Source organism: Hemicordylus capensis, chromosome 4 (assembly GCF_027244095.1).
Source record: "Hemicordylus capensis ecotype Gifberg chromosome 4, rHemCap1.1.pri, whole genome shotgun sequence".
Taxonomy (NCBI): domain Eukaryota; kingdom Metazoa; phylum Chordata; class Lepidosauria; order Squamata; family Cordylidae; genus Hemicordylus; species Hemicordylus capensis.
The window spans coordinates 271,233,011-271,250,409 of NC_069660.1; the positions used below are offsets into that span (position 1 = coordinate 271,233,011).

At 40.8% G+C, this 17,399-nt stretch overlaps 1 protein-coding gene across 2 annotated transcripts in view; it reads left to right on the forward strand.

Annotated features, from left to right (window-relative positions):
* Window positions 1–17,036, forward strand: part of CRISPLD1 (cysteine rich secretory protein LCCL domain containing 1) — a 53,908-nt gene extending 36,872 nt beyond the window's left edge. For both annotated transcript variants that reach the window (XM_053247698.1, XM_053247699.1), the window contains exons 7-15: window positions 963–1,115; window positions 1,216–1,276; window positions 1,382–1,448; window positions 2,371–2,501; window positions 4,961–5,004; window positions 5,103–5,175; window positions 9,168–9,243; window positions 15,113–15,243; window positions 15,581–17,036. In XM_053247698.1, the coding sequence (XP_053103673.1) occupies window positions 963–1,115; window positions 1,216–1,276; window positions 1,382–1,448; window positions 2,371–2,501; window positions 4,961–5,004; window positions 5,103–5,175; window positions 9,168–9,243; window positions 15,113–15,243; window positions 15,581–15,632 (788 nt within the window). In that variant the 3' untranslated portion in view covers window positions 15,633–17,036. The remainder of the gene's footprint in view (window positions 1–962; window positions 1,116–1,215; window positions 1,277–1,381; window positions 1,449–2,370; window positions 2,502–4,960; window positions 5,005–5,102; window positions 5,176–9,167; window positions 9,244–15,112; window positions 15,244–15,580) is intronic.
* Window positions 17,037–17,399: the final 363 nt, after the last annotated feature.

Here is a 17,399-nt window from a genome sequence, read left to right on the forward strand (position 1 = left end):
GAAGCCCTCAAATATCAGAAAACAAGTTTATTATTTTAATTATTGATTTCTGCCCTAATTTTTGTTCTTGTAATTTGCTTTAGAACCTTTGAATACCAACGTCTGATTCTTTGATTTTAGCTGTTTGAACATGTTGTAATAAAACCTGAAACAATGAGGCTATTTACACAAGCGTGCAAAACCAGACTAAAGGAGCCATTGCACGCTCATGTGAACCACTGAGATCACGCCCGATCCCCGTGGCTACATGGCGGCAAACCCGCCTGTGAAGCCTCCTGCTTAAATGAGGTTAAGAGAGTGAGCATTCCCTTGACCTCATTTGCTCGTGTGTCTGCCTTGGCTGTTGGCAGCCGTGTCAGGCACACTAGCGGGGGAGTGGGATCCTAGTAATGTACCATGCATTACTTATTGGAGTTCTGGTGGTGGCACTTCCCTGCAACCAACCCCCAGAGCATCTGGTGGAGGCACAGGAGAGCCGCAGGTAAACCACTGCTTGTCTGGGCTGACAATCCGCCTGCCCAGCGAAGAGTAAGTGATCATCTGCAGGGAGGGTCAGGCAAATCCACTCTCCCTGGAGACCTCGAAGGAGTTCTTCTCCCCAGTCATGAGAAGAGCTCCCACTTGTGTTATATCTTTTTGGAGTTTATTCATGAAAAAACATCTCCAGTTCTATCATATCATAAATCAGAATTGTCTGAACTCAAAGAGAGAATCACTCTCATTTTTTCAGGAGGCTTTGCATTTTGGTTCCTAATTAGACTGGGTTTTGGTTTTGCCATGCTATTAATTTCCATGGTTAGGTGAACCGCTCTATAAAGCAATGTTTGGAAGTAAAAATAACGAGCATAAGCCAGTCAGTGTTAAACATTTTAACAACCGATTGATTTCAGGGGGAGAACTATAAGAACAATGGAACTTAGAAGTGGACAATTAAATCCTATTTGTTTCATTCACTATAACAGAAGGTTCCGAAAGGCTTTACTCTCCAGAGATGGAAACCAATGAAATTGAACGGCACCAGTCACATGTTCAGGATGCATCACAAAATCGGCTGAGGTCACATCCATCCAGAGATGACAGTGAAAGAAATGAAGTCATAAGCAAGCAACAAATGTGTAAGAAAGCATCAATTTTAAAATATATACTTGCTTTTCTAATTGAATCCCTACCCAAATATTCTGAAACACAGCAGTAATACAGGCCATTTCCCCCCAGCTCAAATAATTTCCTGTGAAGTACGGTTAAGGGACCAATGCAAAGGAACCACTTGCAATAGGTAGGATACATTTTATATTTTATCCAGAATTGCTGAGACTACATTTCATCTAATAATTATATTTCCATCATAGATTCTCAGATCAATTCCTATTTAATTCTCCAGGTATGAGTGTCCCGCTGGCTGCTTGGACAGCAATGCCAAAGTGGTTGGAAGTGTGCATTATGACATGGTAAACATATTTATAATTCATATTCAGTGCAGTTCTATTTTATTTTATTAGCTAGAAGGATTAACTAATGCATATCATGAGCCTCTTCTCACGATTACAGAGAAGGGCTTCAGAAAGGGCTGCGGGGAGAGCAGGTTAAACTTACCCTCCCTGCAACTGATCCCGCATGCATTGCTAGGTGCACTCCCCATGCGCCCAGATGATTCCCCGCATGCCAAAGCAATGGGGAGTATTGGGGACCGGGATGTGTCGCCCCACCCCCTGGAACTACCAGGATGCACCACGCAGGTGCATTGTGTATCATGGGGATCCCCCTCCCCGAGATCCCTGCAGCAAGCAGCCGCAGTTGCCACATGATCAAAAAATGGGGTTAAGGGAGCACTCGCTCCCTTAACCTAATTTTCAAGGGTGGCTACATAGGCGGGTTTGCCACTGCGTTATTGCTGGGATTGGGCCCAATCCTGGTGGTTCACATGAATGTGCAAAACCAAGCTGGGCTCCCTCCGTCCGATTTTGCACGAGCGTGTGAATAGCCTCACTATGTTCAAAACAAAACCCACCTAAGGATACAACAAACTTGACATACCTTTTTCAAAAAAATAGCTATTAGGTTTGCACAGCTACATCAGACTTTACTCATCGTCTTATTTCTGAACAAAAGAATGAGGTCTGACTTGACAACTTATGTATAAAAAAATGCACAATCATGTATGTCAGAGTGGCACAGCATTCTGACATCTGTTAATTCATGTTAATTCAGCATGAAACCAAAAGTGGCTAATGTATAATTGCTGCCAGAACAACACATTTAACAAAACACAAGTATTCTCTTTGTAATAGAAATTCTCCCGCCTTTAAAATGTAATGAAAAAAGTCAGATTGTATTGATCATAATTTCTGTTTCTGTGTTTTAATTCCTTAGCAATCGAGTGTTTGCAGAGCTGCTATACATTATGGCATCGTAGACAATGATGGTGGCTGGGTAGATGTTACCAGGCAAGGAAGAAGAAATTATTTCATTAAGTCTTATAGAAATGGAGTTCAGTCAATTGGGTGAGTAAAAATGTAACAAATTTCCAACAAAAATTGTACTTAGGACTCAAACAAATTTTCAGTGTTTTTAATGATTAAATAATTTATTTGGAATTTCTGAAAAAGCTATATGTCCGAAATTTTCATCTATTGACTGATACTTTGTCGCATAACAGTTATGGAGAACAAGTATAAATTTATTTTTAAAAATAGATCAGCAGTATCTCAGTCTTCTCAAGTCCCACTTGCCTTGTTTTATCTAGTCTGAGGCTCTGGCTATTGCTGCTCTAAGCAAGCTCCACCCTGTAAGTTCAACCAATTGCCTTCTCCTGCAGCAGGAAGAATATAAGCAGCTTCCTGTTTGAAGCAGTCCTTGCCTCAGTTTCAAGGTCTGCTTCAGTGTTCCCTCTAACAAGAATTCCCAGATATTGTTGACTACAATTCCCAGAATCCGCAGCCAAAAGCCATTACACTTGGGGTTGCTAGGAGTTGTAGTGAACAACATTTGGGAATCCCTGTTAGACGGAACACGGTCTCCTTGTTCCTGGTGCAGTTACTCTAGTAGTCTGTTACTCGGTGGCCTATTACTTGGTGGCCTCTCTACCTGACTACCTGGGGAAAGGTGAGACCCATTTCCCATCAAGCTAACCTCAGTGCAGTGCTTCACTTCTCCCAGTGCTGGGTGAGTGGAGAGGGCCCTGTCAAACCACAGCATAATCTTGGAACATGTACAAGGGGTGCTGGGAAGTGTAGTCCTTCCCAGCACTTCTTGCTCTACTGAGATGATGTTGGGGGCTGAGAGGTCTGTTTCCCTTAAAGGAGCCTCACCAGTGCTGAACAAAGCACAGCACTGCTCAGTGGAATTGGTTGCTCCCACACTGGACCAGAGGGGTCACACTGAGTATTCTGCTTCACAGTTACTTCAGGGAGCTGCACTTAGGCTCAATGGGAGCCACCCATTTTGACATACATGAACAATTGCAGAGTTAATGTATGTCATTGTTCTTCGACGTGGTCTCTGTCTCTTACACAAATGGACTATGCACCAGTGCAGAGACCTTGTCGTAACCTAACAATCTCTATTCTCCTGCTTCGGGTGGGAACCCTGCTCCCAGCCGCTATATGCGGCTGCACCACTCCTCATCCCCTCAATCTTCATCATCCGCGCTTCAGTAGACATCGTGGAATCTGCAGCTCGGCAACGAATAGGAATCTCCTTTCTCTCGCGCACGCTCTCTCGCGCTCTCTCTCGCGCGCTCTCTTATTTTTCGCGTAGGTTACGTTGTTTGGACATTAGGAGGGCATTATCCTTCTATGTCCAGAGATCTGCTGAGTGGAGGAAAACTCCTTCTCTGTTTATTCTGTTTGATGGGCCATGTAAAGGTCTCCAGGTTTCTGCTCAATCTATGTCTAGGTGGATAGTTTCGACAATTGAACTTTGCTATACATTGGCTTATAAGCAGTTGCCTGCAACCGTTAAGGCGCACTCTGTTAGGTCTGTGGCAGCCTCTGTTGCCTTTGATCACACGGTCCCCTTGGCTGCTATCTGTCAGGCAGCTACTTCGGCTTCACCCCACTTATTTATCAATTATTATGTTATTTATGCCAAAGAATGGGATGGTGCTTTTGGCAGGAGTGTCCTGCAGTCCATTTTCAGTTGATGTACTTGTTTCTGAAATGAATACTTCTTGCAGAGTGCATCCTTGTTTCTGTTTGTTCGCTCCACCTGGGGTGCTAGCTTGTTTTGTGCCCATTGGTGTAAAGGACAGAGACCCCGTTGAAGAACTACAGGTTGCTCACCTGTAACTTTGGTTCTTCTAGTGGTCATCTCTCCTTTTACATGCCCTCCCATCCTCCACACTGGGTCTACTGAAGGCAGACTCCATGACTGATGGGATGTGGAGTGGCACAGCTGCATATAGCGGCTGGGGGCAGGGTTCCCACCCAAAGCAGGAGAAATGAGCTTGTTAGGTTCCGAGGAGGTCTCTGCACTGGTACCCCTGGTGGTGCAGTGGTAAAAAACTGCTGCCCTGTAACCAGAAGGTTACAAGTTTGATCCTGACCAGGGGCTCAAGGTTGACTCAGCCTTCCATCCTTCCGAGGTCGGTAAAATGAGTACCCAGAAATGTTGGGGGCAATATGCTAAAATCATTGTAAACCGCTTAGAGAGCTCCGGCTATAGAGCGGTATATAAATGTAAGTGCTATTGCTATTGCTATTGCTACATGTAAGCAACCTGTACTTCTCCAGTGCAAGGCCCAGGAGGCAGTGGTGACTCTCATTGACCTTAAGTGCAGCTCCCTGACTAATTATTTGGACTCTTTTGTCAGTGTTTTTTATTTTTAAAGAATTTGTCAGTAATTATTATATTTTAAATTGTTTTACAATTTTATTGTTTTATTGTACATCACCTTCTGTAACCTACAAAAACCAGTTCTGCATATTAATAACAATAATAAAATTTATTATTTTTATTGCAGCAAATACCAGTCTGCTAATTCCTTCACAGTCTCTAAAGTAGCAGGTTAGCATTTATTTATATATTTACATATATAAAGCATTAATGTTTTTATAGATAATATGCCATTTAATAGGCTATATATACTTGTGTTACTATTTCAGTGCAAGCTATCACTTGTGAAACAACTGTGGAACAATTATGCCCATTTTACAAGCCGGCCACACATTGTCCAAGGTAAAGCAATTAAATCATTATTTTTTGTTGTCAGCTGATTGAAGAAGAATCTATGAGTAACCAAATTTATTTATTATGGACATTTATAGCCCTCTTTTCCATTAGTAAAAAACCACCCAAGGCAGCTTACAAAACTTTAAGGTACACATACATCATAGCATACCACCCAAGGAACATGTGCTCATATGGACACAGCATGTGCTGTGTCTATATAAGTAAAAACCATGTTTTGGCTTTTCCCAAGCTTGGAGAGACTCTGTCGCTACTATGGATTGCATAATCACAGCAGTGATGACCCTCCCATTGGGAATAAAGGTCTTTGCCCTTTGTAGCTGGTGATGATGGGTGATGTAGCCCAACACTATATGGGGCCCAAGTTTGAGAACCCCTTAAAACCCTTTGCCTTAAGGTTTCCCAATCCTAAACTCTTTAGACTTTAATGATCATCATTTTGAATTGGGCTCAAAAGTGGACCATCAGCCAATGTAACTGTTGTAGTAACAGGTTATATGCTCCCAATATCTGGCACCAGTCAGCAGTCTGGCTGCAGCATTCCATACTAGTTGCAGTTTCCAACAGTTTTCAAAGGAAGCTCCATAGAGAGATCACTGCAGTGATCCAATTGTGATGTCATCAAGGCATGTGTTACCTTGGCCAGGTCTGAATGGAGCCATAGCCCAGTGGCAGAGTATCTGTTTTGCACACAGAAGATTCAGGTTCAGTCCTTGGTATTTCCAGATCGGGTTGTGAAAGACTCCTGTCTGAAACCCTATAAAATCACTGCCAATCATAAGCAATATTGTATGTTACTGTTGTGGTACTGTTGTGCCCCTTTGGGGACCTTTCACTAAAGTTATTAAGAAGGCAGTTTCCTAGAAAGCAAATACAAATAAAAATGTATTTTATTGAATAGAGAGTGAGGCTTGAATGAAATAGAACATGCAGGGCATTCCCACATATTACAAAATATGCAAGATGGCTCCATGTCTGGCCATTAATACTTAATCTCTGCTATACTGGCTATTTAAATGTATACACTATCACAACCACAGGCTTCCCTGAAGTGAGGGGGGAAGGGCAGAGAGTAGAGGATAAGGGAGAGAGGGAGAGATCTGAGCAATATCAGACAAAGCAGGAAGTCATTGCTTGTGAAAAGATACAGAGAAGGAGCAAGAGGAGAAGACAGATCTGAATGAGTCTGGGTAGAGAAAATGGATTGAGCTCATTTGGAGCTCCAGGGAGGAAGCAGAGGAAAGTGGAAGAGAAAGCCAAATGAGTTCAGGAAAGAAAAGTAGCTCATCAGTCTGATAAACCGGAAGAAGAGCAGAGGGAAGGACAAAGAAAGCTCAGATGAGTTTGGATAGAGAAAGCAACTTGGGTTGGTTTAGAGGACTGGAAGGAAAATGGAAGAAAGTGGAGAACAGATCTGGGCAAGTTCAGGGAAGGAAAGCAAGTTGAGTCAATCCAGAAGACCAGAGGGAAGCAAAGGATAGACCTGCTCAGGTTTGGGTAAAGAAAGCAGATTGAGTCCATTCAGAGATCCAGAGAAGAGAATGGAGGATAGTGGAACAGAGACTCAAATGAGTTGGAGTAGACAAAGCAAATTGGGTTTGTCCAGAGGACTGGAGAGGAAACAGAAGAAGAGAAGGACAAATACAAACTAGTTTGGGGGAGGAAAGTAAACTGAGTTGTTCCAGAGTACTAGAGAAGGGAGCAGAGGAGAGAGTGAAGAAAACCCTAACAAATTTGGGTAATAAAAGTAGATCGAGCCCATCTAGAGATCTGAAGAAGAGAATGGCACAGAGAGATCTGAATGAGTCCGGGTAGAGTCACTAGGAAAGAACAGGGAGAATTGGTTTCATTCTGTCAAGGAGGGCCGCAGTTCGAGTCTCTATGGAGAGAAGTTTGAGGCGAAGTTATATAAATAAAAGAGGACTCTTGCAAATTGGACATGATACTGAAGCAGATGGCAATCCCTGTGTCAGCAGCAGGCCATCACTGGTGAAAGTGGCGGATGGATATTTTGAGCTGATGATGGATTGGATAACAGGGCGGAACAGCAAGGCAATGTGGTAGGAGTCACCTGAATCAAAAGGGGCACTGAATTGGTAACCTTGGCTGGGAGAATTTGCTGGAATTCATTCTCCAATCAGATGTTTAACGTCTGAGGGATCCTTTGTGAGTGTGGCTCATGCTTTCATCACAGCGGTCCGTAGGAAGATGACCATTTGTCTTTGTCTTCAGTACTTCATTTTTTTCCACCCTTGGACAAGTTCATTTGTTTGGTTACCCCCAAATAATGGACCAGAGTGGTTTACTTCTCTTAACAGACTAATCTCACATGAGCCTGCAGTCTCCAGGTTGGACCTTCAGGTTGGAGTCCCTATAGGGGCTCTCTTTTTATTCTTGGGAGGAGTTAACCACCCTTCCCACCTGGAAAGGAGTAAATCCCCTTTCCCACTTCTCTGATTAAAAATGGATCTAAAACCTTTCTACCTAGTAGCTTACACACACTCTCTCTCTCTCTCTCTCTCTCTCTCTCTCTCTCTCTCTCTCTCTCTCTCTCTCTATATATATATATATATATATATATACACACACCTATGCAGGGACTGGGGTTGAAAAATAAACAGCTCCCAGGATTTCAGGAAGGGAATGGGGGTCTCTAATTTTACCTGTCCAGTGTGAAGAGAAGGAAGCTGAAGTCGCAGTGGAGAAAAGGGAGATGCAGTGGTGACAAGCAGCGGGGCAAGTGCCTTGGGATGGATCCCACAGACTGTGCAAATTGGCGGGGGTGGGGTGGGTGGGTTGACCACATATTTTATAGAGTAAATGACACTAAAACAATGCCTCTTAGAGTTAAAATTAATGGGAATGTTCTTTAATAGGAAACAATAGAACAATGGATTCAAAGAGGAATTACCTTGGAAGTGAAATACTGAATGTAAAGATTTGAAGGGCTTATTGACTCTAAGGCTTATTTAGATCCAGGAAGAAGAACTGAGTGGTTTTAACACCCAGGTGAAAAATTGAGTGTGTGCTGATAAATAAAACAAGTGAAGTCATGGATGCCTGTCTGGGGTATCAGGAAGGCTCTAGGGGGTCATACAGAAAGTCTGTTTCTGGGTTCATGGAGCCCTGTGCGGATTCCTGTAAGGTTAGATTTGGTTGCTATACCTCCTTCCTTGCTTGACTTCCCGGGCTGCCCTTAGTTTCAGTGTTCAACACTGTCTTTTACCTGGACTCTTTCTCTCAAGCACAGGTCAAGTCAGACTAGGCACTTTCATATGGGTGCCAAGGAGAGTGTATAGGCAGTCCCATTTCTGGACCTCTTAACATATTGACCAGTGTGTGATCTGACTCAGTATAATCAGCTTCATATATACCTGAATGGTCTTGGCATGGGTGCAGTTGGTGCATGAACTGAAGTTCGTAAAATGTATTTCTGACCACATCTGACAGCTGTGTATCCAGGTCAAAGCCCCGTCTAGGAGCACACACAGACTATGACCCATATCGTCAATCTTAAAGTGATACTGAATGTGCAGTGTGACTCAATTGATTCTAAAGTTCATGAGACTTTAGTATCTTTTGACATTCAGATAGTTCAAAATATGCCAGGTTTTCAGAAGAGAATATATTAAGAACTATACACATGGAGTGTCCCACCTTCATTTATTCAAAGAAGCATCCTCATTCACACATCAGAGCTCCATATGCACATCAGAATACATACAGAGCTATGAACTGGTGTCACAGTCAGACGAGAAGTCTTCAGGCAATCCATAGTATACTGTATTGAAGTCCAGATGCTGGAGAGAACAAGGAAAGGAATAAAACAATGTGCTGGAGCAACACAATACAATTATTTAGAAGTTTAATTTTTCCTTTCATTGAGTTAAAAACAGCGGGGGCGGGGGGAAATAAAGCATCTGAAATAATTATGTTCATGTTGTCCAACTACTGATTTTCTTTTCTTTTCCCATTTTAAGAGTCTATTGTCCTCATAATTGCATGCAGGCAAATCCACACTATGCCCGAGTTGTTGGAACACGAATTTATTCTGATGTAAGTAGAATTGCATATTTCTAAATTTGGAGTGTGCAGTACAGGTGGCCCTCGTTATCCGTGGTTTCAACAATCGTGGTTTCATGTCTCTGTGGATGAATCTTCGAGACCTGGCTTCTTTTATCTGTGGTATAAAATTAGGCTAAAATTCACCTATTCGTGGTTTTGAGTAGCCAGAAATTACCTGGAAATGACTGATTTTGTGGCTCTTTAACCCCCCCCCCCCAAGAACCCCAATGATTTTTTTGTGAAGATTGGAGGAATTGGGGTTGTGAGAGGGGATTGCTGGAGACCAGGAGGGCTTGGTAGAATACTTTATTTTTCTTATTTATGCTCCCTGCACTCCATTTTTAGCCTTTTTGTTTGTGTAGTAACCTAACCCCTAGATTTCCATAAGGGTAAGATTTGGGTATTTGAGGTTTATATTTATGCCTATAGGCGAGAATGGAATCCCCTTTAATAATGAGGGCTATCTGTATTTGCATTTCTATAAGTAAATATTACTGTCAATTTCCTTTCTTTAAGATATTTTGAAACTATTCAGTATTCGAAGATGAATACTTGTTCTTGCGAAGATGAATTCTTGTTCTGCCCTTGTAGGGCGGCATTGCATGTCAGCCACTTGCTTTAAAAAGTGGTTTGATAACTGGTTCTGCTGGTTAAAAAAACCTGAAAGCTAGTTTGGTTTGATAACTGGTTCAGCTGGTTTGAACCAATTCAGATTCACTTCATGCAGATTAGTGTTGGTAGGAGAAAGGCTTTTCCGTGGTAGTGACCAGCATGTGGAATTCCAAGTCCTGCGAAATCTGCTTTTCATCAGCCTCCGATGACATTTAAAAACTTTATTGTCCTTAACTTTATTGTCCAGTCCTTAACTTTATTGTTGCCACAGTCCTGGTTAACATTTAAGTACATTTGAAACTGCCTTATATTGAGTCAGACCTCTGGTCCATTAAGACCAGTATTGTCTACACTGACTGACAGTGGCTTTCCAGAGTTTGACAGGCGGCATTCCCTGCTCTACCTGGAGATGCCAGGGATTGAACCTGGGGCCTGCTACATGCAAAGCAGATGCTCTGCCACTGAGCTATGGCCTCATCTGTTTGTTTTATTTATTATCTCTTCTTTCCCCACACTCTTTTTGCCCTAATATTACATCCTTCAAAATGTTGTCAGCCATAGCTGACCACTGAGAGGACAGTATGACAGTGTGAGCAGACACTATATACGGAGTCATTGTGCCATCATCATGATGTACATTTTACAAAGGAACCATAACTCAGTGGTAGGGCAGATGTTTTGTAAACATGAGCTTGCCCTAAGTCATCAGTATCTCCAAAAGAAGCTTCGGTAGCAGAACTTAAACAGATCTCTTCCTGAGGAACTGACATTGACTTTGCCCAGTTCAGATATATCTGAGTGGTGGCAGTCTTCATGAGATGGAGGAACACATGTGCACACGTATCAGAAATTTAGCCCAGTTTTTTAAAAATCCATATTTTCTCACCATTGGAAATCAACTGATGACATGCTTCTACAAATGTTTCAGAATGGCCACTGCTTGTTGTATGCTCAGGTGATTTACTAGTACAATTCACTCTTCACATTGTGTGACTAAAGAGCATATTCACATAGCATTTTCTTTGCCTGGATAATTCCTTAAGCTGTAAAGGACTCTCAAAATGACTGTATAAACCGTTTTTGGTTATTTTCTTCTTTTTCTCGCCCCACACTCTTTGTGCATTCAGTGGTTGACATCTAGCCTAAGTTACTCAGTAGTACTGCTTAGGAGTTACTTTAAAGGACTACTAAATTTCAGTAGGACTTCCTCTAGTTAATGTAGTCAGGATGTCAGCCAGTAGTGATTTATGAGCCTAGCTCCTTATTGTTAGCTTGTAAGCTCACACTCTCCTATTGAATTATCTCCCACCCCCACCCTTTCTTTTAATTACACAAGCTTTTCACAATTCTGTCCTGTATTTTTATAATACAATGTGACTGGTGCCTTGAATGGATTTTCAGGGCAATCTGTAATTAATTGTACTACATGCTGATTTCACAACTAGCAGAGTGATCTTACTTTGCTTGAGGAATGACAACATTCCTTCCTTCCGCTAGCAGCTGACATCCTGACTAACACACAAGTGCAAGCAAAAGAAGCATGCATTCAGTGGCTGTGGTCCCACTTCAGTAGTGCTGCCACTCACAGGTAAGGTGTATGTGCAATTTTTATTGCTCCCCCTTCCCCTGGAAGCACCCGTTGCCACCTGAAATAATGTATCTAAAGGTCTTGTAGAGTGTTTCCAGGGGAAGAAAAGATCAGCACAAAAATATGACCACCATCCCCATGCATGTGTGAGTAGCCACATTGCTGAAATGGGCCTGAAAGTACTGCACATAAGCTTCTTTTGCTTGCCCGCTTTCAGGGTTAATCAGCATGTTAGCCATTGTGTTCCGGATCCTTGCTGTTCAAGTGTTTTGATAGGATCCAGCCATTAAAAAAAAAAAAGTTTTAGGACAGTGACCTAATTCTCACGAGCAGCCTAACCCAGACTAGCCTGGCCTGGGTAAGGCTGTTAGTGTGCAGTGCCAGGATCAAGCCCAGCTCTGGCACTGTCGTGGTGTCTAACCCTACTTTTAAACCCAGCCATTAGCCAGGGTTAAGGACACAAGCACACCTTTAACCCCACATCTGGGATCGTGTGTTTGCTCAAGCTGCAGGTGGCCCAAACAGACACAGAGATGGGCACCTAGAGCGCCCATCCCACAGGGGTATCTCCCAATGCCCATTTCACAGGGATATCCACCAACTTGACACATGGTGCATTGTGGGATATCCGGAGGCTGGGATGCATCGTCCTGGCCTCTGGAGATCCGTGCTTCTGCACCCCGCATTCTCTTGATTGTCTGGGGGGGGAGGTGAGTTGGACCCTGCCTTCCCCGCCCCCCTGCTCATGTACATAGCCTTAGTGTATGTCAAAGGTGCAATGAGTACAAATTGCACAAGATGGACAGGAAATTAAGCCCCATTTCAGTGCTGTGCAAAATGCACCAACAGCTCTGCACATCCATTGTTTCTTAAAAGCACAGTGCTGCTATTCTTTTTTAGAGAAAAGTGCAGAGATTATTATTTGGAAAATCATGCAGCCAAAACGTGTTTGTCTCTTTCATACCTGTGTCTTGCTCCTTGAAATTGCAGTTGGTTCTAAACCATCCACAGGCACTTAGAGGTTACAAGAGGAACATGGTATAGCTGCCAGTCAAATAAGTTAGGCATGGTTCCTGCCAAATGCATGTTTTCTTGCCTCATTTCCATGACTTTCATCATTGCCTGATAGCAGTCTTCTATTGTTAGAAAATACTGCACCAATATTGGCTTATTCAGAAATGTGTGCAAATTGTTAGTCTTGTGGCTCTTACAATACACATGCTGATGGCTGCAATTTGTATACATGAATACAGGTGATATTGGGTATTCTGCTACCCTGTTTCCCCGAAAGCAAGACCTACCCCGAAAGTAAGACCTTGCAGTAATTTCTGATGTACCACTAATTGCCCAAGTGCATTTTTGGGGCTAAAATTAATATAAGACACTGTCTTATTTTTGGGGAAACACGGTATATATCAGCTGATGACCATGTTGCAATTTGGTCTATATAGAAATATCTCTTCCCATATATTTGAAAGCACATTCATAACTTTCTATTGCAGAACAAGCAGAATTGCCAGGAATCCCATCTGTCATTAATAATACTGGGAACAAATATTATCTGTGGGAATAAAGGTTTAAAAGAGCCTTTAAAAATGGTTAACATGCCTTTGCAGACTAATGCTATGCTGTTGTAGATATCTGGTATTTTGCTGAGTAGCAAAAGAAGGAAAATGATTAAGCAGCTTGGCATTCAGAGTCTGTGACCTGTTAAATACTGATGAATGCCAAAGGGTTCACAGCACAGCAATAAAGCAAGGCCTTGTAATACTGTATGAAATGTTTGTGCTAGCTTAAAAAATACATTAGGCTGTCTTATGTATGCTTGGTGCTGTATTACATCTCTGAAAACTTATCAGCTCAAAGCTGCTGATCAGACTTTCAGGTGAAGGTATGCCTTTAAGAGAACTTGAATAAATGTTGCTTAGCAAAAGGTGTTTAAAACAAATGCAGACAATGAACCACCTTTCTCAGCTAGCAATATGTGTGTTTAGTTTTATTAGTGAAACTTTATTTTTAAAAAAGTCATAATGAGGATTGTTGTGCGAATGTGCAGCTTCTGAGATGTGTAGGATGACTAGCATCTTTTTCTAGTGTTTTGACGTTGTTTCACACCATATCTTCAAAGTTGTCAGTGATTTTGTACATCTGATCTTGGCTATATCATAAAGAATTTAAAAGGGAGATCAGAATAGCTCAGAGTTCAAGTTATAAAAGCAAAAATGTGCTCCAGAATAATCATGTAGAATACCCCACACATGAATATCTATGAAAGCTTATACTACAATAAATATAAGGTGCCACACAGCTCTTTGTTGTTGTTGTGTGTTTAAAATTTATTTATTTGTATTTATTTCATTTATGTTGATGTTGTTGTTGTTTATATTTTATATCTCGTTCTTCCTCCAAGGAGCCCAGAGCAGTGTACTACGTACTTAAGTTTCTCCTCATAACAACCCTGTGAAGTAGGTTAGGCTGAGAGAGAAGTGACTGGCCCAGAGTCACCCAGCTACAATCATGGCTGAATGGAGATTTGAACTCGGGTCTCCCCAGTCCTAGTCCAGCACTCTAACCAGTACACCACACTGCCCATTCCAGAATGGCTCAGGGCTGTTAACATACAGAATATTTAAAATGGCAACATTTATTTTTTTTAACATAAACAAAAAATAAAAGCAATTAAAATTAACATAAAACTCATTTAAAAACCTATTTAAAAGCAATTAAACATTATTAAAAGCCAAGCTGAAAAGATGGGTCTTTAGGGCTCTCCTGAAGGCCTCCAAAGATGTTAAGACTCCTATATTCATGAGGAGTGCATTCCACAACCTATGGGCAACAACTGAGAAAGCCCGATTTCAGGTTGCCACCAGGTGAATTTGTGGCACCTGAAGACTGTGCCATCAATCTTAATGAGTGGTGGAGATCTTGCAGGGAAAGGCGTTCTCTCAAGTAACTCAAGCCTAAGCTATTCAGGCTTTAAAGGTGATAACCAGTGCTTTATATTTCATCTGGAAACATACTGGCACCAGTGCACTGTTTAAGAACAGGCACAATGTTTTTGAAATAATAAAGATTTCTTTGCAAATACTTATTCTGGTGTATATGATGCACAGTGTCATGGCTTTGTAATGCTGTGCCCTGGGGCTGCTGTCGACTTCAAAGCAAGCCCTGACACTCTCAGGGTGGATGCAGAAGCAGAGTTTCAGTGGAGGTCCCCATTCATAACAATGGGAAAACCTGCAGAAATGCTGCCTCCACATTCACTTTCAGAACAGAATCAGGGCTTGATTTCAAGTTTCTTAGCAGCCCTGGAGTGCAGCGTTGCAGCTCTGAAAAGCTGCGTATAATGCCAGCCTTCATATATAAGGATGAATGGATAAGTAGAACTTAAGTAACTTGAAATTCCAATTATCTTTCCCCCTTAATTTCAATAGGATTCTAACATTTTTCTGGTTTTGGCTGGAGTAAAACAGTTTTCAGTCTTCCATTGATTTAAATGGGAGATATCTGACTATATGCTTATCATGCTCACTGAAATCAATGAACAGTATTGTTGCCTAGAAGTGTTTGTTAAATAAGGAATTGACAATGATAGAGAAGAATTGATCTGCAATACTCTGTTGTATACCTACATTCTTCTAATGTTCTTTCCTTCAGGTGTCTAGTATTTGCCGGACAGCCGTACATGCTGGAGTAATTCGCAATGAAGGGGGCTTTGTTGATATTATGCCAGTGGACAAAAGGAGAATGTACATTGCTTCATTTCAAAATGGAATATTTTCAGAAAGGTATAAAGCAAAATGTAAAGAACCTTGGCTGACATCCCAACTAAAGGAGTGTCACCACACTGGAAAAATGCAGCCATGCTGCAGAAACTTCCAGAGTACTGCAGTGTGAAGGGTGGGGTGGGCCATTTTCTCCTATTTGCTTCCACAGAAATGCCCTATGCCACCCCTATGTCCCTGATAGCTACACAGCCATGCTCCATGCTGTGCAGCTAGGAAAACTCTCTGTGGAGAGAGTGCATCTTCTCATCACGATTATGATTCCATAGTTAAGATGTTAGCCAATATAAACTAACTGGTGTGAAATTTTTTTTAATATTCCTTTATTTTCCTTCTGCAGTTTACAGAATCCCCCAGGAAATAAGGCATTCAGAGTGTTTGCTGTGGTCTGAAAGCCACCAGTAAACTGTAAAAATGATGGCACAATGCTTGGAAGAAGAGAAAGAAAATGTCATTTAATATACTTTCAGAATTTTGTATAAAGATGTAATATTGCTGTACAGAAGATATATACTGTTTTCTAATTGAAAAGGAGTTTAGCTGCATGTAAATCTTAATAAGAAAATATCTGTAAAGTTAAACATGGGACAAAAATGTGCGTGAGAAAGTATGATGATAAATAACTTCTTTTGAATCCTGTGTTAAATATTGCTATATTTTCTTAGCATTTATTCCTATGCAGATCATTCAAAGCTCATAAATGTTCCACATTTTTTTAAATGAAGACATTATTATCACAGTGTTTTATGTATGCCACTAACATTAACTGTAAAGTTATATCTATGATAGATTTTTATATCCACTGTATATATAATTTTTCATTGCTGATAAACTAAAAAATATATAACTGATGCCCTGAAGCAGTGAACACTTATTATTAGAAAAATATATTATGATAATCATGTAAACTCAAGAGAATTGAAATATTTTGCCAGTTTTATATAATTTCCCCCTCAACCTATTTTTAAAAATTCAGTTAGAACAAATCTTGGAATGCAAACTATAGTTTTTTAAATTCATTAATTGTTATGGACAATTTGTATTGTTTACACAGTCCTTTAAAAGGTAAATCATTACTAAATGCTGCTAAATTTGTGCTTGCTAAGCAGCCATATGCATAATAAAGAGTAAAATATTTTTAAAATTAAGCATTTCATTTTACAGACTGGTAAGGCATAAGTGGGATTTACATTTGAGAAAACGCATAGAATGGAGGTACATCAGACTAATTCATTTAGCTCCAGTAAGTCAGTTATTAGAATTACATCTAAACAGATGCTTCTTTTTAGAACTGAAGCCTTTGGTAGTTTTGTTGTCATATGTGGTATCATTGAATAGTGAAATTGCACTGTCAAAAATGGATAATACAGGCCCCAAATACCCTTGATTTCTTCATCTGGTATATATTCCTGCAGGGCAGGACACAGTGCCAGAGAGTAGTATCCAATACATTCTCCCACCATTTCATTTAATTTCATCTATGGCAAATAGACCTGTGCATTATTTCAAACCTATTGTGGTATATTAGAAAAACATATAATGGTGACTGTATCAATCTTTCTATGAAAAGCGTAAGACTGTAAAACTGATAAATATTATGTTTTTGTATTTTTGGGTTTTGTCATTGACTTTATAATTCCTTCCAAAATATTATTGATACTGATATTCTTCATACATACATGCAAATATTTTCTGCCCTTTGTTTCGCTACATGTACTACCTCATGTAGTTAGGCAAGTATTGTTAGCTTGTTAGAAATATCTTTTTTTTGAATAAAAGTCGATTAAATGACAGTATATTTGAGGTCTTCTTTGTTCAACAGAAACATATATCTGGCATATTGCAATAAACACGCTTGTATTGTCTGTATGTAATCTAGGATTTCAGATGGGTCTTTCCCAATATGCACAGCCCTCAAAACCAGGACAGAATTATATACTTTAGGTAAAGTTTAAAAATATTGGTGTCAGCTGATAAAATATCCCAAATATACATGACCCCCCCGCCCCAAAAAATCACTCATTGAAATATAATGTGCAGTATTTAATATGTAAAAGAAACCTGAAGTTTACTGACTGACATACTGTGCAGCGCTCTGTCTGCCTTGTTTGCACAGTTGCACAAGAGTGCTCTTGTGCAAGAACACAACATTCTGCAAA